General features: G+C 34.6%; 1 protein-coding gene across 1 annotated transcript in view; it reads right to left on the reverse strand.

Moving 5' to 3' along the window:
- The window catches only part of COL11A1 (collagen, type XI, alpha 1), a 163,784-nt gene that overhangs the window by 122,363 nt on the left and 20,856 nt on the right, over positions 1–20,565 (reverse strand). Inside the window, exons 3-5 of the mRNA XM_010563636.1 lie at positions 19,722–19,935; positions 17,115–17,277; positions 4,051–4,179 (exon numbers count right to left, since the gene is read on the reverse strand). Coding sequence (XP_010561938.1) covers positions 4,051–4,179; positions 17,115–17,277; positions 19,722–19,935 — 506 coding nt within the window. The remainder of the gene's footprint in view (positions 1–4,050; positions 4,180–17,114; positions 17,278–19,721; positions 19,936–20,565) is intronic.

Below are 20,565 nucleotides of genomic sequence, written 5' to 3' on the forward strand. Positions count from 1 at the left end.
CCATTTTGGTAACTCGTTTCATTCCTAAAAATTTTAGTAGATCTTTTCCTAACTGAAGTTATCTTACTTTCTTTTCTCCCCACCCTCCATTCGTCTGCAGCCAGCATTTTCTTTTTGTGAAGGTTCTTTGCATATGCTGAGCAAAATTTCAAGCTTTTGTCATTATTGTGGACAAGTCAAACACATTAAGTTTCCCAGTTCCCAAAGTCACAACAATTATGTAGCTTTTATTTGAATCATTTCCATTTTTACAATATTTGTCTTAATGACTAAACACCAAGACCATATGTGATGTTCCAGTATATGTTTCAACCAGCAGCATACAGACAAGCAATATCACATCTGTATTCTTATTCCTTTGTTTACAAACCAAGACATGCACTGCATTTTTTTGCCAGTTTTGCTTTGAGTGCTCATGTACAAACTGTTTCCCTATTTTAATAACCAGAATCTTTTGAGGCTACTGTCCAACAAATATCCAGCTTCTGCTGGCTTAAGCCAAAGCTGACACTGAAAGAAACAATCCTGCCTAGCCTTTAGCCCAGTGTTCTCTCTTCCCTCTTTCTATTACAAGAGTTTGTGTGAAAACATGGGAGATCAAACCTGGAAATCAATCAAGCTAAACAGTAATCTTTTCATGTTGGCTTTCAGTTTGATTAATATTTCAGTCTGGTAAATCACGTACCTCCAAATTGCTTTCACTGATATAGCAGCAGATGAAGCCCACAAATGGGGACAGGTTCTTTTGTTAACACAAGCAAGCAGGCTGTATTGCAGTGTATATTTCCTAGTTCTGTATGTTTGCCCTGCATCTCTTTTTCTTGTATGTGCATAACATTGTCTTTAGTTGTGTTATCATCGTTTACTGCTCTGCAATATCATGACTCTGACAAATTTTAATAGCATCCATTTTACACTCATTTCTATATTGCTAGCACAATTCCTAAGAAACTCTACTAAAAAGTTAATTCAGCAATAGCTCTCTATTTATAGTAATTTCTGAAATAAGGCAGCCAGATTTGAATCTGCTTGTCAGGTAATTTATCTTTACCTAACAATGCCTTTTTTTTCATTCAAATATCTTATGTTGACATATCAGAAGCTTTACAAAGGTCTAAGTCTATAAATTCTATCAGATATCACTATCAAACTTGTAATCTCAAAACACACAATCAGGCATTCTGAAGTAATTGTTTTCCATATAGACTGGCTGTAATTGTATTTTTATCTTTTAACACCTTATTTAATTTTGCAATCAACAGTTTAAAAAAATCAGCATTGCTATCTTTTATAACTTCTTCCAGTACTTAAGTAAGACTTGTTTCATTTATTTCCTTAAGATGAATTACCTATGTGATTTGACAGGCTGCATCTCAAAAGATAACAAAGTAGCCTGCTTTAACAACCTGCTTTTTTATCATTTACCAGACAATTCTATAATTCTGGGCAATTCAGCCAATCATTTATTCTATTGCATATTCATCACATTGGTAGCATGGCTGATGTGATTATTTCAGATTACTATTACACAACATGTTAAAGAGATCCATTGACTTCACTGGGAATATTCATACAAAGTTACACATATAAACTCATGGATAGCAATGAGGAAATTGTGTTTTAGCTCAGAAAGCAAAATAATTCAATCACCACTTAAAACAATAAATAGAAGCAAACAGCAATGGCACTTCTCCAATTTTAATCTTTTAGCTCTTTTCAAATTTTTTCAAATTCATTTTAAAATGTTACATTACATTACAAATTAAGATCTTTGATTTTACTTTTTTCTCTGCAGGTACTCCCACAAACTATATGTGTTATCACAGGGCAAAAAAATAGACCCTAGAAAAACACATTAAAAAACCACTAACCCCAAGAGCATTTTTGCAATGGCTGCTGAATTTAATGATATTTGCTGACTCCAGTGGCAGTTGCATTAGGCTATAGATGATCTCCACTCAGGATGCTGGAGAAGAACAGTGCCAATTGTTAGATTTTATGGTTGTCTTTCTTTATTTGGTGCCCACAGACTGTTTTCAATAGATGTGCAGTATGTAACTGGGAATTCTATATGATGAGCATATAACTATATATGTGGACATAGTTTTTATAATTATGATGTGGCTTATTTTTCTTTTGATCTACAAATGAGTGCTCTCAACTGATGCTTGTGTTAAACAGCTTTGATATAGTATAAACATAATATTTGACAGCAAGAGATTTAGCTAGTCATCCATTATGGAGGGAATGTAAACCCTGAGCTTTTTTATTCTACATACTTAAGAAACATTGAATTACACTCTAATAATTCACCAGTAGTTGTTGCTAATAACTGAGTGCAAGTATTCATTCTTCTTTATCTTGAATAGGTTCTGAATCTACAGTCTGATCCCAACTAATTTCTGTGGACTACGAGCTTTGTCCACATGCATTACACCAAAGGATTGGAGCCATCATTGCCATCAGTGCTGTCCAGAGCAAGCAAATGTTTGCAGCCCTCTAAGCCATGTTAACTCCTGCTTAGGAGTTGATGTGATTTTGGAGGAGACAGTACTCCCAACTTGGAGCATTTTAAGTATTTAGATATATTCCTCTTTAAGAAAGAGACCAAGGGATGATTTTAACAACTTTTTCCCACAAAGATCAGTTTATTAGATTGAATACTCTTCAGACTTATTTCAAAGTAGAAAAGCACTAGCCTATTCAAACCTTCCAGGTCTTCACACAGGAAATAACAGAAAAAGAATCAGAGTGCTAAGTCACATAGCAGCAAAGCCCAGGAAAGTTCTCAAGCAAAATGTCAAATTTCTTTGAAATTTAATAATGAGAAAAAAATTAATTTTATTTTGCTATCTTTTATTTTCTTCCCATAAAATATCAACAATATGCTTTCAGCCTGTTCTCTTTTGGAATATAGTGCCTGGAGATGCACGTAGCTGGGCACACAGACAGAAGGTCCTACAGGGTCCTCATGGAGAGATCAGGCTCCATACACTGTAATGTAGGGTAAAGGCCTCTGCCTATGTGTAATTGACTCGACACATCCTGAAGCATACCTCTGATGCAATGGATGTGGGAGTCCCTTTGAACGAAGTTCTGGGCCCTATGGAGCTTAGTCACTTGATGACAAAATTTTCAATCAGATAGAATAAATAGTAACAACAAATAAAATTATCATGTATTTAGGAAAAGTTCTGCCTCAAAATTGGCTCAAAGCACGCATCTGAGAACAATTCAGCAAGTTTTTAATGGTGATCTCTTGAGCAATCAGTAACAATAACCAGTCAGATCACACAGAGTTGAGGGAATACTAACTGTCCAGAGCCAAGTTCAATTAAGACTAGTTACGTTTTGCAAAAGCTTTCCACTTTCCACTGTTTGATGCAAGTATTCAGAATGTGTACAACAATACATACAACTGCTGACCCTCAGAGGTCTAATCTGAGGAACTGTCTTACCCTCAGTGAATTACTCAGTTTATGGCTGTAAGAACTGTCTACAGTGAAAAATGGCTTCTGTAAACATTTTTTATTTCTGGGAAAAATTCCAACTCTGTTTTGTCTCTGTTGATATCTACCTGCTAGGAGTGGAGCTGGCTGAAATAATTTTGTGTGTACATGCATTTGTACACTGGACAGAGTTATTAGAATACATAACAATTCTAGCTGAAGAAGTTTACAATTGCAGAATACTTACAGCTCCCATGTCTTTCAAATGTGGCATTTGATAGTACTCAGCATCAGTGAAATCATAAATGTACACAGGAAGAACAAATAGGTACAACTAAACAAACTCATATTGCTATCATTTTTTAAGGAATTACAGTTTAACTTCATGGAGCATGCTGGTTATTCAAATACTAGTGTGATATGCTCCTTCAAATGCTTGACAGAAATGATTGGATAGCAAAAATGAATGCACTCCTGCAATCTTCCTCCCTCATATCTAGAACAATGCATGCCATTTAGCTGTAAATGCTCCTTGGGTAACTTATACACAGTACAACCACTAAAGTGCAATAAATCTAGTAATACATGACTGATTACTCACCTCATCAACTTGAGGATCTTGAGCCTGAGCAGCATTGGGCACTGGGGAATCACAGTCTGGGCTATAATGCTCACAATAGTCATATGCAGCTCTGGGGTCAGCTATAATCAACAGCTGCTGGATGTCACCCTGCAGGAAAGCATATGCAGATTAAATAAAAAACCCAAAGATTGTCTACAGTTCATCAGAAGTACAGAGTTTTTATTCAGAAAACAAAACTAGGCACATAATACTTAGGTATCATATTAACAATTGTAGTTATAAATAACATATCTACCTAATTTCTGCTGCTATTCTGGAAAACGTCTTAACTATTGTTCACAAGGCAAAACAATGCAAATTAATATCGAATGGACTAGGTGCAAAATTCTGGCTTTAAATGCTGTCTGGTTTGGAAAGGAGAGGGTGGGAAGGTGTAACTCCTGCTCTGTTATTTTCATGCTGTTTGTTTACTTCTTCACCAGGAACCAGTCTAAATTCCTAAGATTTAATTCAGGGCACTTCCTATTACCAGCATGCAGCTCAGCATGCAAGTGATCAACAGTATAATTCTGAGAGTTTGCATCACATCTGTACTCTCAAAGAAGGGAGAAAATAAAATAAAAAAGGCTGTACGAGAGACACAGTTATTGGAATAAAAAATAATTAAGTAAGCACTGTGTAAATACACACTATAGAATGTGTTGAAATAAAAATTTTAACAGCTAACAAATGTTATTTTCATCTCTATTTCCATATATCACACGTAAAAACAACCCCACAGTAAAGAGACCCACTATTCCGGATAATAAAAATGGCTCTGCTGAGGTCTCCTACAGAGACCTTGTATGTTTATCATTTTCCACAGAAAGCTGTCTAGTATCCAGTGTATTTCTTAACATAGTGGTACCATTTAAACAGCATTAAGTAAATTCCTGCCAACATTTCCACTATAAATTTCCTCATTCAGGAGCTTCTTATGCTGTCATAAAAATAAGGTTGTTGAAAATTGGCACATGTTCTTGGTCAAAACCCATTAACTTCTCTCTCACTATTTCCGCAGAAGTTTTATTTTGTTTTTACCAAAAATGAGGGCAAAGAAGTAACTTTGTTAGTATACCTGTGCATATTTTGTCTTTAAAGAGAAAATATAACTGATGTAAATGTACAGCTGGGAAAATTCACAATCATCTCAGTATTTCCAAAATTGCTTTACATCACTCAGAACAGTAGCCTTTAAAAAATTCACAAAATTGGAGAATATTTTAAAATAGTAAAGAATAATTTGTAACGTTCCTTCCTTTCAAAAAGAAAAATCACAGACAGAAGCAAAAACCCCTCAAACTGAAAAAAACCCCAGCTTTCTGCAATTTTCCTAGTTCTACAATTTTTTTTTACTAACTTATTTAACATAAAATATTAAATACTTAGTTTCTTAGCACATAATGGCTATACATTACAAATCTGGTTTTTACAATAGTCTCAACTCATTTTACTTCATAGACTCATGTGTGTCTCAGATTAATTTAGAGTTGGAATATATATTTTTTTTAAGCTTCCAGAAATACTACTAATGTAGAAGTTTGTTCCCCTGCCAGTGGTTCTGCACTGTCTCTTTTATTTTCCTTAGTTCACTAATGCTTCCTAGTTTGGACATCTTCCCACAAAACCTGCTATACATACAGAGAAATTCCCCCTTTGATTCCTTACATGACTCCCTCGAGAGTTTGAGTGCTTTGAGAGGTTTTGTACAGTCATTGTCAGTCTGGGCTATGCATCCCCCATGTCCAGCAAAATGTTTCCAAAGTGCTCTGCCTTTCCTCTTTCACTAGCCGAATTAAAACTAAGTGAAGGAGAGGAAAAAATTAGAGGGAATTAGCAACTGAAAGACAAAAGCGGTAACTCTTTTGGAGCAACCATTAGAGATGGATGTGTCCTCACCCTGTTGAGCTCATGCCCTGTCTTGCTATATGCCCCTGAACATACATGGCTTTCTGAGATGCCCATACAGATCACCATGTATACAGTGCGCCAGGTAGCGTGAGTAATGCCAAAACAGCTCCTGCAACTACTGCTGTTTAGTATGATATGCTAAGAGAACCCAGGTCAGGGAATATAGCCAGTATTCTGGAGCTTGCTTTGTGCTGATCTTGAATGCCATGGAATTTTGGCACTGGGTTTTGTTGGATTGTGTGTTTGCAAGAAGCACTCGGCATGCTGTTACCACTTGGTTTAGATGTCCCTAAATTGGTTAAAGCTGTTCCTGATCCATTGACTGTACTTCCCAGCCTCGCCTGTCTGCCTGTCATGGGCCCACGTAGAAGGAGGCCCTCAGAAGTCTTGCACAGTATACATAAATTGCTACTGGCTATTCATGTGCAAGAAGTTTACTGAGGAACTGACTGATTTTACATTTGGCATATCAAACGTTAATTTTCCTCTTTTTCCTTCAACTTCTGCTATAAAAGTATTTCCAGTAAATTATTATTTTTCTTTTTTTTCTTTTTTTTTCTTTTTTTGTTTTTATTTTTCTGTCTTTGTTAATTAAATGGCTTCTTTGGGTATTTGTATGTGATCTATTGGCAGTGCTGTTTCACTAGTCAGTGAACAGCTTTTATTTCAGATCAGATCAATCATCTCAGCACATGAAATTCCACATACATTATTGCGGACTTCATTATTGTGATATAGTTATCATTCCAAGGCATTTGTTGGACAAATCTACACTCTTTGAGAATTTTTCACAGAATCACTTCAGTCTTCACAAACACTTTCTTTGATTTTAACTGCTTGACTTCGTGAGACTGAAACAGAATTTTATGAAGTTCTTTGCGAATAAACTACAAATACTTAATCTGGCCATACTTCATGACCTGCAATCACAAATTAGGCACTTAATGATCTACCTGCACAAGTCCCAGGAACTTTAAATGAAAATATGGATAAATGGAGTCATGGGTTATTAACAATTCTAATTGGTCTAGTTGGTCTCTAAAACAACACTGAGGTATCTAAACATATATGCATATGTGCATGATGTTATTCTTGTATGAAAATTGCAGGAAATAAGGAAGTCAGGACAGAATGATGAAAGCAAGAGAGGGAGAGCAAAGATAGGGAAGGAGACAGGAGAACAGAGTAAAATTTACAAATACACCTCAGGATCCTTGAAGTACTCTGAAAAGTGCATAGAGAAAAAAAAGGTACAAAAGGCAGCTGTCTATATAGATTAGTTCTATTTCCTTCTCTATGAAATTGTCATGACCACCTTTGTTGGGAAAGACTGCTCAGGCAATTTCACAAAGTAGATATAGATGATATCTAGTGTGTTGTACAAGTCAAATGTTTGATGCCTCTGCTGAGCCAGTCTTCCACCATCATTTGATGTCAGAGATAAGTGGCCTGACAGTGGAAGGCAGAGAACTTGTGGTGAGGTATCAGACAGATACACACAGCCACTTTTTCATCTTATTACTTGTAACAATGTGCATGCTTAACTTGCCCTCAAAAGTGTTAAAGCCTGTTTAGCCATTAAGAAGAAAAATCTGCTGCCTTATAACAATTTTTTATCCAGGATAACACTTAATACAATGTATTTTAAACAGTTTAACAGATATTTAACATTACTTGCATATTAGGGAATGTGAAAGCTGAGAGCTATGTCTCTGCCTTAGTTGCCCAGAGGTGAAGGGGAATATCCAGCAAGGTATTCAAGCATACCTAACATTAAGCATACAAGTATTGCTTGTAAGTAAAATGGATCAATTTGGAGTCTTAATATTTAGTTTGGATCATAAATACTTTATTGATATAGTCACTAAGTTGTTGTCAAAGCCAACATATAACTCACAAAGTCAATGCATAGTTGAGTAATTCATCACAATATGGAATAAAAATAAAGTCTATGAAGGTTTTAATTCCTCTTTATTTTGGGAATGTGTCCATAATTAAAATCAGAGGGTTTTGAATCAGCCTCATGGTTATATGGAAAAAGCTGCCTGAGAGTCATAAAATATCTTGCCCACCTAGTTATGCCTAAGAATGAAAACATGGTACAGAAGGATTACTTCCGTAGCGTTGTCCTAAAAAATACTCCACCAAATAAACTACTCTTTGCAGAATCCTCCAAGACTATTGAAAGGATTTAATTAGATCTGAGGAAACATTTCTTTGTGGCATGCCACAGCAAGTGTGGAGAACCAGGATACAGAGGTGCAAGGAGAATATGCTCAAATCAGTTGAATGCCTGCCTGTTGGAATAGCTGCACAGAAATTCACTCGAATGAACTGTTCTACAATGAGGAACAGCCCAGCTAAGAATGGAAGTGTGTGGTGAATTCAGTCATTGAAAATTCCTCTGTGAATCTCACAGACATTCCACAGTGACATTCTAGAATAGGAAAGTTTATGTGTATGTACGCTTCCAGGATTTGTTGAAAAACACACCTCACAAAGTAGTAATGCACAAGGTGAGGTATCTGCACAGAAAATGTAGCCTTTTCATAAGAAAACAGTTTGCAACACTGAAAAAATAACGTTAGCGTTGACTAACAAAACCAGGAAATGGAGACCCAATTTGCAGTGAAAGCAGTAGACTACCAAGTTCTCTTTCCAATTTTACTTTCTTTTGATGTAATTATTGCTTTAGTTAGCCTCATGATAGTAATCACTATATTTGATTCCACCTTTTTAAAGCCTTTCTTAGATTCCACAGCAGAAATTGGAATAAGGAAAATCTCCAGTTAGATATGGTGTCAGATTTTCTCAATCATGTAAATCTTTGAGGGCCTGAGAAGTAAGGAATGAACTATTTTATCATTATAAGCAATAAATGTTAATGGCTGCTCATTATCTTAATTGTGACTGCATAAAAAGTCTTAGCTATTATCTCTCTTCTTGAAACATTCTCTTTTCAACTATGTAATCTTCTAATGCTTTCTAAATATGGTGTATTAGAGAAGTACAACCATAAAGTAGTCCATTTATAGTCTATTTGTCAGCTAAAAGTTTCTATCGTTGATAAAAGATATCTCTACTATTACCTGCCAGCATTGCTAAAAAGGCAAAAGTATGAATTCTTACAAGGCTGTAAGGGCACTATATGAAGGACCATTGCTGAAATTACTTTTTTTTCCAGTATTTAAAATTTTATGGTCTAGTTCACTAGTTCTATAAGAACCTCAAACAGTTCAGTTGTAGAGACAGATTTTTGGGATATCTCTTTCACAAGAATCTTAATAAAACAATAACCCTGCCAGGTGAAAGTGACATTTATCCAGGGAATAGCAGGTAAGCATTACTGAGAAGCGCTGCAGGACTTCCTCCACAAAAGCAAACTTCAAAAATTATTCAAAACATTAAAAAAAAAATTTCTAAGAAAAAGTGATCTTGGTAGTTACAGAACTAGGGTGTTATGTAAGAATGTGACTGGACCAGAGCTCAGAACTCAAGTTGTAGTTTCTTATTGTAAAATAATGAGATTTTCTAGAATGATTTCATTATGAGAAAGCTTATCGCTCTTTTTCCAGCTTGACACACACCAAAAAAGATAAATAATGCAGCAATTAATTAAATATCTAATTTATATATTAGAGGTTCAGAAAGACTTTCCAGAACTAGAGCGGGAGGGTTAGTATTAGCAAAATACCATCCTCCTGATTTGTATTCTGGATAAAATGAGTATGTCTTACGTGCTTATAAGGATAACTAGATTTTAAAGATGACTACCTAAATGGTGACAAAAGCATAACAAAACCAGTGCTAGGCACTATATCAACTCAGAATAACATCATCAATATCTTTCATTTTCATATGTTGGCTAAAGCTTAAGAATTACAGAGTGGACTCTTCAGGAAATCAGCAGAAACCCTAACCTGTGTGTATGTACCAATTTTCTCTAATTAGTTATGTGACAGTACAACTATAGACTCCAAAGAACAAAAGTCTAGACAGCCTGGATATTATTACTATAGATTTTAGAAGAACCTGCTGCAGAATTCATTTAATCTTCCTGCAAAGATTTGAGGGACAGAAGAATTCCAGGAGCCTTTAATATAATATTCCATAACCTAGGCCCATTGCACAATATAGCTAGAGAAAGATATTCAGAGCCTGCCAGACTGAAACACTGTAAAAGCAATAAATTGTGAAAGCAGAACTCTGTACAGGTCAAAGTTTCCATAGAAATCAATGTCATCTTGATTCTTTGAATCTCCATGGTTATAGGCATATACATTCAGCTTGGTTAAGAAATAGGTTGATATACCAATCATAATTTTTAACTTTCAAAACATAACTGTTCACAGACCAAAGTCTACTGCAATTCTTGGCTGAGAGATTAGATTTTATTACAATGCCTGTATATACAGCACATGTACATAACACACACATGTACGCACGTGTGACTAAGGACATTCTATTTTCTTGATAGAAGACCTGCAAATCTGTTACATTGTCATTTATCTTTGAAACCTCATTTACAGGTGTTGTTTAAGACTTAAACATATTATACACAATGTTAAATGAGGTGATAATAAATCCTATCTGTAAAATTTGCTGGAGCTGATGTAACAGGCAGCATTTTTTGAGCCCAGGTTGTTAATTTTAAATGTAATTACAAACAGTTCAGTTAAATGACTGTTCCTTTGTTTCTTGGGAATATTCCTTGAAAATGAACTTGAACTCCAATGAATTACCAGAGCTTTGCTTTCTTTTTCTCCCCTCCCCTCCTGCTTTCAGAAATAAGGAAGGGAAACAAGGAAAACATAATTATTTACTTTTGTTCATCAAGCTTAAGTTTGGAAATACTATGAAAAATAAAAAACACCAAATCATCATTCTTTCAGATCAAAAAAGAAAAAAAAAAAGCAAAAAAAAACAAGCCAAATAGAAAGCTTTTGTAAAAAATGCTGGGTTTTTTTTAGTTGCCTCTGAAATGGAAAAATTATTTACTTTGCTTTTATTTTTTGTGTTGATTTTTTTCCTCCTAATGCTGGAAGTTGGCCACTTCTCTGATGTTGATACCTAGAAGGTTGCTTCTAAGTACTTTTGCCTGGAAACTATTGCATTTTTTGGTTTCTGTCCCATTTATGTTAAACATTACTTTTTAGTCTGACTGACACTAAACATTTAGTGGGTCCCTAGCAATTACTAAAGGTGATGTATAATGGGAATCATTTTGGCTGTCTACATTAGCTCTAGTGCAGCTCAACCGGATAGTATGAAAGAAAGGATACCGATGACACATTATGCATCCTACATGTCTTTGAGGGAGTTTTACTTTGGGCTAGCTTCCCTGTTCTACTTCAGCTGTACAGCAATTCTGGTCACTCAGTAAAAGCTCTACCCATTCTGCTACTGCTACCTTCTTCAGGGATTATGCACACAGATGAATGGCCTTTCTGCACTTGCACACCTGGACTTCCCATGCTCACAGGTATGTGAGGGATGGTTACTCACCTGAAGGGATCTGTAGGTTAAATCATATTGCTGTCAAGGTACTATCATTCTATCTTTAACTGCTCACTCTGACTATTTAAAGAAATCCTATGTTGTACATAAGTGAATGACTGCTTTTTTCATGAAAAAGGGTTAATGCCTAGTATCAAAATATAAAGCCGTTATTAACAAGGATTACTGCAAGGCCTTAATCTCATAAACTGTGTGCAGTTAAAGCTTTCATTGGCTTTAAATGAGAGTCTTATAGACATCAGGTTTTGTCTTGTTATACTCATTTACAGCACCGTGCCTAAAAAATCATTGTATTGGTCTGACATGGAGAGTTTGAAGGAAAAAACTCTCAATGGGGAAATATCTGCATAAAGACTCTGTTAGTTATTAACTTATTATAAAACACTTATTATAAAAAACTGTTGTATTGTTCACACCAACAGTACTAAATGAGGAGTGACAAATCCTTAAAGCTGGCAAAGAATAAAAAGATCCCTGCTATTTATCAAACATTTAAGCTACAAACATATTTCAATGGATACAATTCAAAATTATTTTACTAGGTGCCATGTACCGGCATCTAACTAATTTCTTCTCTTTTTTTTTTTTTTTTTTTAAATTTTTATGTGCTATTGTAGGAATTCTATACAGCAAGCACTTACAAACCAGCCCTTCTTGCATTACATATTTGAAAACACAGAAGAGATTAATTTCAATTGACACATGTAAAAGTTTGAGGTATACTGTCACGTCTTTCAAAAACAAGCATTTACAAATTAGTCCCACTGATATGAATAGATCCACTTCAGTGAGCAAGTGCTTAGCAGTGTAAATGAAGGTCTCATAATTTGTCAGTTAGTAACAATACAGTTTCTAGACAGCACAATTTTATTATTTTAAGACACATTCACAGATTATAATTTGCTTCTTAAATATATTATGCACCTGATGCTTAATGCTTGCTTGTATTCAATATTTTGTTTGTGACATCATATTGATTTCCATATTAATTGAGCAGTATGTCATAAAATCTCAGATTAGCACTTACATTCAGGAATGAGCAGCAGGCAACTCCAAATTAGAATTTCCTCATATAAAACACCCCCCCCCGCCCAAGATTTGGAAAATACTTAAGATAAATTTTTTCTTGCTTTTAAAGCTTAAACAGAAGATCTTTCTGAGAGCACTACTGAAAACTGCCTCTTAGTTTTAGCACCAGTAGGTAAACTTACCAAGGAATATTGTGTTTGTTGAAAACACAAGAATAGCAAATTAGGTAGTAATTTTTCATACTCTTAGACACTAATCAGCCCTTTCCTTCTTTCAGTGGTGATCTACCTGATCTGATACTGGACATCCAGTATGCTTACTTACTCAGAAATTATTGATCATCAGAACAGGAAAGTTACATCAAAGCAGTCATGTCAAACTGATTAAAATGTATGCATTTAAAATTTCCCAGTGTACTATAATATATTGTTGTGTTAGCAATACTCAGACTGCCAGAATCAGAACAAAAGTGGGAGAACTGCATAGAAAACAGAAGTTAATATTAGGAACAGAAAAAAAGAAAAGGAAATTGCCAAGAATTTAATTTCATTAAATTTTGTTGTATTACAAATTTAAAATAACACCACTAGAAACAAAGAAGAATATTTGATCCACTGTGGTGGATTTGATCCAAAGTGTGATTTGATTAATAGATAAATATGATAAATAGATAAAATAAGTGTGAAATATTCCTCATAGGAGCAATATATGTTCTGATGATTCTAAATGAATGGTCCATGCAAATATGTTAGAGCAATATGACTGAAGACGTAATTCTTTTTTCCAAAGATACAATCAAGTTGTGAGGAGATCGGGATAATATCGGGTAATAATATCTATTTCTGACTTAGAATTCACAGAGGTTTAGATGTACTCTTTAAGGGAACAGGAACATATGAGGTATCTAATTGCTTACAGCACTGATTCTGACAGTACTGAATTCTGCTTTCAATGGGAGTGAATCACCTTAATGATGCAACTGGGTTTTCTGCAGTTGTGTTATGCTGTATAAGTGGGTTCAGGACCAGAAGAAACCCTAGCATCTTCAGCTAGCAGGTCACTGAACCCTAAGTTTTCATTATTTTTATCTACAGGTTCATTATTTCCACGTTTTGTATTTCCATTCAGTTTGAGGAGACTGAAGAGTGCTTCACGGTTCCTGTGATCAAATCATTGGCTTATTATCACTAAACTCATGATTATTACCCAAGATAAAACAGCCTTTGTGATGCATGGATACAATATTAATCCTTATGACACTCTGTGCCGTGAAATCCAACAGGTCACTATACACTTAGGTATTTCTTTTTATGTGCTCCCTACACGTAAGCTAATAAAGGCATCAAATGTCACATGGAAAGTCTGTTTTACACAGTTTTAAGTCTTAAACGCTTAAATCTAATGTCATGGCTAAATAGGTTCATTTCTGGAATTTTCTGCACATACAATAAGACACATTGGGCTATGTGTTTCTTCAGTGCCTATTGTGGTCTCAAGATACGGCAGGGTTCACAACACAGAAATACTTCCAAGGAGAGCCATGGAACCACCAAACATCACTCTGTGCTACCATTAACGAGATAAACAGAACATTTAAGACACAACCAGGAGACTCTCAAGCAGGAGACAAATTTCAGGGAAAAGCCCCAAACTTTAGAAATTGTATCAGCAGTAGCTAAAGGATGGATATAGTCTTGTTAATGAAACAAAATGAATGCTGTTTAGAGAGTAGAAAAACATGAAACAAACTCAAAAGGAACTAGATTATGTTTTGCTTGGCCAGACTTTGAAGGACACATATCATTAAAACTGTATATGGAACTTTGTTAAAACTTTGAGGGACATTCTAATTGCCTATTTTCAACATCCATGTTTCTAGCTAAAGATTAAAATAACTGAACATAGTTATAAATGTACTCATGGTGGTTGTACAGTAAAAGAGAAAGCAGAAACCTATCCCAAAAGAAAAGAAGGTAAGCTTCTAATTTAAGTAAGACACTTCAGACTAAATCTAAAACCCCAGTAATTACAAAAACAGCCTTACAAGAATGTAACTGATTTCTCTGAATAAAGCAAGGTGCAAAAGGGGTGCAATCAGTTAAGTAAGGAAACCTAATCAGTGAAGGAATACAGAAATGTACAGTGATGTTACAAATGGCAGAAACGTTGCTGTTCTCAGTGCTGAATGTTAAGATTCAGTCTGTAAACTGATTTTACAGACAGCTGCATGATTCTTTTGTGACTCCAAAGCCATGTTTCTTAGTGGGTCTTAGCTGAATTGAAGCACCGAGTTGCCACATCAGTGTAGGAGATTTCAGTGAAAAATTTCAGAGGATCACTAGCTTCCTTTTTCATCCTTCAACACATGAGAAAAGCTCTCAGAGAAAAGTATTTTTATTTAAGTCATTCTAGCAAATTCTGTTAAAGTTATATCCTCATGTCCGCATTGACTTCATATAAGTTTGACTTCAAGAAAAATGTAGGGTTATTTGGGGGTTTCTTAAATTAATCTGCTAATTCTGATTTTTAAGTACCAATTTCAATTTGCTAAGTATGACTTCATCCAACCTTACAGACTCTTCCAACAGTTGCTAGCCAAAAAATAATTGCATTCTACCACACCCCTTCCCATGTCTTCTTCCTCTGGAGGGCTTGAAAGAGAAGAGGGAGTTGTATATACAACTGCAAAAGGTATGGATGGAGGAAACTATCACTGAGGATGAACTGCTAGAGTAGGAATTATTTTGCCTTAAAATAGTTACTCTCTGTCATGACTCAAATTTTTGTTTTTCTTTCTGAGTGGCTAATAACCTTTGTGACAGAAAAATGACATAGCAGGAAATTTTCAGAGCTATCATTTTATTTACACCTTAGATAGCCTATGTTCCTTTTGTATTCCCATGGGAATGGTCTTAATCTCTCTTTAACAAAATTTTTTTGGAGGATTTAATATTTAAAGCTGTTTAAAATATAGAGGACAGATATAATAGTCAACAACTTCAGAGATGAAAGGCCCCTAGCATGCTTCTCATTAATTCAACATGTTACTTAATGCAAATGATTAAAACAAATGTCTCCCTTTATGCAGGTATCATCAACCACTGTACTTATTTTCAAACAGCTATGTACAATCATTTCAACACCTCTGAAATTTCAGACAGGTCTTTTTATTTAGCAATTGCACTGAGTAAAACAAACCAAACACCAATGTTTGTTTAGTTATTGTGCACTTCCCTCCTTGACAAATTTTAAAAAGGTTACAAACTTTGCAAGAACAAGCCAGGGCCTGTTGCCTTAGTTTCTATTAGAATCTAAAATCATTGCCAAAATATCAGTTTAAATACTTTTTTTTTCAATTTTTTTTACTTATGTATATTGACATTGCACCTATTTTGACAATTTATTGCCAAATACACATATTGTGGGACTTGGTTTCTGACCTAAAAAAGAGATACAAATGAAAATCAAAAGTCATTATCCCATGCGGAGACCAGAAGTCCTCGTCCCACCCCAGATAAGGCATGTATGGAATTCATCTTCAAATGGAAAATAATGTCCCTCAGATGTGCAAACTGTACTGGGGACTACAGGTAAATTAGGCTGTGAATACCAAACATATCATACTGGTTGACCTATTAAATCATCCCAGAAATTTCCCCATTCAAAAGGCTCATGTTTCATCATGTCCATGGAAATGAAAGATAACAATGCCACAGTGTTACACTCAAAATTCATATTTCCTGTCTTGATACTTATGCAGCTTCTCAAGCATATGCTCTGCTTAAAGCTAGGATTACAACTCTGCACATTTATGGAGCACAGATGTTCTCAGTATAAAGTAAGTTAACTACTGATCTGTACTTTCTTATTTTTCAGTTTTAATTTAAATTTGACAGTTTTGACTGTTGCATAACAATATCATAAAAGAAACTCAATAGTGTAGATTTAAAGAAGCTTCATTATTAGCCTGTAAAAATAATCGTTGACATAAGGATTCTACCTAGAAAGGCCTCATGATTGGCAGTCACATACCTCCTCAGAGGCATTTTACCCTTCCTATATGTACTTTTTGGCCAGTAGATGATGGAAACATATACATCCTTATTGCCAAAGTATGTTCCAGTTACTGGAAAGAGTAATAAGTGAGATAAACAATATAATGGATTCATATTACACAGAAAACTTTCCAGGTCCTTCTCCCCCTCTCTCAAATACTGTTAGTATGCACAAATATCTGTAAATGTTTTAAGAAAGACAGAAATAAAATGATTCAGTATCATATTACTCAACTTTTCAAGATTAATTCTCTTAAATATCTCAGGTATGTCAATATTAGGCAGAAAGACAAAAAAAGCAAGCCCCTCCAGATACAACATAATCTAAAGGACAGAAAAATGCATCATATCTTCCAACAATAGGGACCTTTCCTTGTTTTACTTCTATTTCAGCCTATCCTAACAGGATACTATAAATCAAAGTTTCTACATTATAACAGCTTTTGCCCTAAAAAAATTATTCTGATTTTCATTAAGCACTTCAGTCAACAGAAAATCACTCAGTTCCATTTGTTCAGTATTGATTTTTACCTCAAAAACTTCTTCATCCAGAATCCTGGTTCCAAAGACAGTGATGCCATTGGTGTCCACAACTGTTTTGTCACTTCTTTCAAGTGGTTTTGTAGTTTTTTTGTTACAGTCAACAATCATTGTAACACTTTTTTTCTCCACACTAATAGCTACTCGATGCCACCTAATTAAAAAAACAAACCATAATTCTACTGTAATTTATGTTTTTAAAACTAAGTCATTGTGTTTTTATGAAGTTTATTGCAGATTGTGCACCAATCAAGTCACAGATAAAATTTTAAATGTCTCCATTTATTTCCTTCTTTCATATGTGCACAAATGTACACGATGTTTTGTCTATTCACTGTATAACTTCTGTCCCTTAGTACAAAAGAATCTTATCCATAGCTTATTGTGAATATCCTATATAAGATGAAGTTCAAGCTGACCTCTGAAGCTTTACCCAGAGAACATTAGTAAACTCAAGTTAAAAGCGAGTGCACTGTTTACATTTTATTAGATTGAACGATCTGATAGAAGATTTTATTTTTATGAATGTGTTTGATTTTTCAAATTACTTAAGGAATTAATTGTGCAAATATATTTAATCCAGCAGCTTATCCGTTGTTATTTACATTTTACTATTTGTTCCCTGTGATCAATCACCAAAATTTTACCATGTTCTTTTGCTTATTTGAATGTATCCCACAGCTACAGAGATTTTTCAAAGATGTACCACAGTTCCAACAGATGCTTTTCCAGATACATATACTTACAAATGCTTGCCAATATTCCTGCAACAATAGCTTTGCCTACATAAATATTCACCAAAAAGTGAATGAATTGATTCAGAATACTGACAAATGATTTTATTTTAAAGACACTTGAGAATAAAGTTTTGTACAATTTGCTCAACTATACTATGCTCTTTATGACACTTCATTATCATGACAGACCACATTAATTTAGTGAGCCTCTCTGCTATGACAACTTAAATATCTAAGAGCAAGACCAGGCCACTCTGTAATCTAATATGGAGAAAAACATCAAAGAATCTTTGAGAGACCAGGGCAAAAAGTGTCAAAGTATGTCATATTAGTGACTGGTAAGAGGAAGGCTGGAATCAAATTATTTTAGTTGGCATTTGTAGCACTAAGGTTGTCTAAATCAGAGAGACAGATTAGATCACTGTTACAAAGAGCTTCTGTATATCAAAAGGAACACCTCAAAGCTAATGGAATCTGACTGCTAAACAGTATCACTGAGCCAGAACTCTAATTCCATGTTTTCTCTGGAACACGGTTAAACATTATCATTATAAAAGCAAACTGTCCATGCATCCTCAGGCACATTACACTGGTTACACTTTTTAAATATATCTCATTTTGAGATGAAGATTGTTGTCCTAGATCCTTCATAAAATAGCTGAGTCAGAAGAAAATTGTTGGTCTATCTTTTGAAAGCATGTAAAAGCTGAAAGCATGAAACAACTCACTGTGGATAGGACTGACTCTAGTTGATTTAGAAGTTGTATAGTCTCACTGCAGGAAATTGTACCAAACCAAGTTCATTTTGATGTCTTCATTTTTATAAGTTTCTCAATATTTTGGGTGAAATTCTGAAACCCATGTCAAAGCTTTGTTATTTAGAGGAAGTAAATGAAAAAAAAAGTTTGCTGCTTTGTTTTATCACTCCTTCTGCTAGGGAAATGCATCGAGTTTAGGTTTCATGGTATAATTCCATTCTCTGGTAATACAAGGGCTAGAAGACTATTACTTTTTTCCTTTTTTATCCTTTATTGCTTTATAAACATATTTCATTATAGTTGAATTTTTGCCCTTCCTTCTCTACTGATTTGTTTTCTTTTGCTTTAATAAAATCTCATCCTGTGTATCTCTGAAGACTGTGGCTGCTCTTCCTGGACTGCAGCACAATTAAAAAAAGGCCTTTAAAAGAATGAATGTCCATTTACAAGCACTAGAATGACATTCCCAGAGAACAACTGCTTGTCTACAAAGGGAAGTTAGGTACAAATAATTAACAACTGCATTAATAATGCAATAGGTGTTTGAGATTAATTGCCTTTACTGACTGTGCAGTATAAGTCTTTGCAGCACTTCAGATTAATTGTCCAGCCTATTCTTCCCTGATTTCATTATATATAGACATCTCAAACCATCTTATTTGTTTTGGTTCAGGACAGGACAAATTCTATGCTATTTTGTCAACTTCACTCTGCCTATCACCTTCAAATGGACAAGACAGCCCTTCTAGTGAGAATATTCCTTGAGTCTTTCTGAAAACAGTGTTTCTTTCTATATTGCACAGGAAGAATCTTTATAGGTTTAGCTTTGGTGGGTTTAACTTCTATGACTATTTCTTCACTCTTGATTTATAGAAATGGCAAATAAGAAAGGTGGTTTGGCTTTATTTGTAGCTGTATACACCATCTGAAGCTGGAACTGTATTCTGTTGCAAAGGTTCTCTGATTTTGTACCACAGCAGCCCAATTAGCTGGAAATTGTGTTACTCATTTATTTAAATATTTAAGATAATTGTTCGTAAAGACCATAATCACCTATACAGTGGTCTGTGCTATTATTTTTTGTCTTAAAATTTTATACTTACTTGCCATCAGCAATGTTGACTGTTCTGAAAAGAGGATAGTCTTCTGGGGCAGGTTTTCCATTTTGGTCTTCAAACAGGAAGACAGGGGATCTACCAACTTCAACACCTACTTGCTGAATTCCTTGCTCATTGTAGATAGACAGAAGGAAGGACTGGATACCCTTTTTAGGCTTTACTGTCATTAATATTGAAAAATCTTCTGGAAAATCTCCACCTGTAAACAAAGTGATATATACAGTTACAAATTCAGAAAAGATGAAACCATTCTTTAAAGGTTTACATTTTTCTATCATCACAGAGGATCCCACATACAAACTGTTGGGGTTTTCTAATTCTCCTAAATGAATACATAAAGAATCACACCAGGAAAACTTTTTCTCTCTTTTTTTTCTTTCTGGTCTTGCTTTAATTCCTGAAAGATTTACCTTAATGGTTCTTAAAAACATGACTTGTAAACCTACTGTGAATTTATGTAATAATACAATATATGCAAGAACTATGATGGTTTCACATTCATTATTTCTTCTATTCATCTTCTTTTTAGCAATCTTCTAATTTAAAAGCCTGCACTACAATTTCACTCAATAAGTATCTATATTATAGCAAATATGTTCCCAGGCACTTCATCTCCCTTGATAACATTCGTTTTAATTTCTCTCTCACAATATATATTTAAGTCCTTCTAGAATAATATTGTGCATAACATTGAAAAAATTACATAACTGGTTTTATTGAATAGGAGCTTTAGGCAATATCAAAGAACACTTAATTTTCATTTATTCCCTGATGCTTTCTCTTTGAAGTAGAGATGATATATCAATCATTGTTTCATCCTTTACAACTA

Source organism: Haliaeetus leucocephalus, unplaced genomic scaffold, assembly GCF_000737465.1.
Source record: "Haliaeetus leucocephalus isolate CR32 unplaced genomic scaffold, Haliaeetus_leucocephalus-4.0 Scaffold172, whole genome shotgun sequence".
Taxonomy (NCBI): Eukaryota; Metazoa; Chordata; class Aves; order Accipitriformes; family Accipitridae; genus Haliaeetus; species Haliaeetus leucocephalus.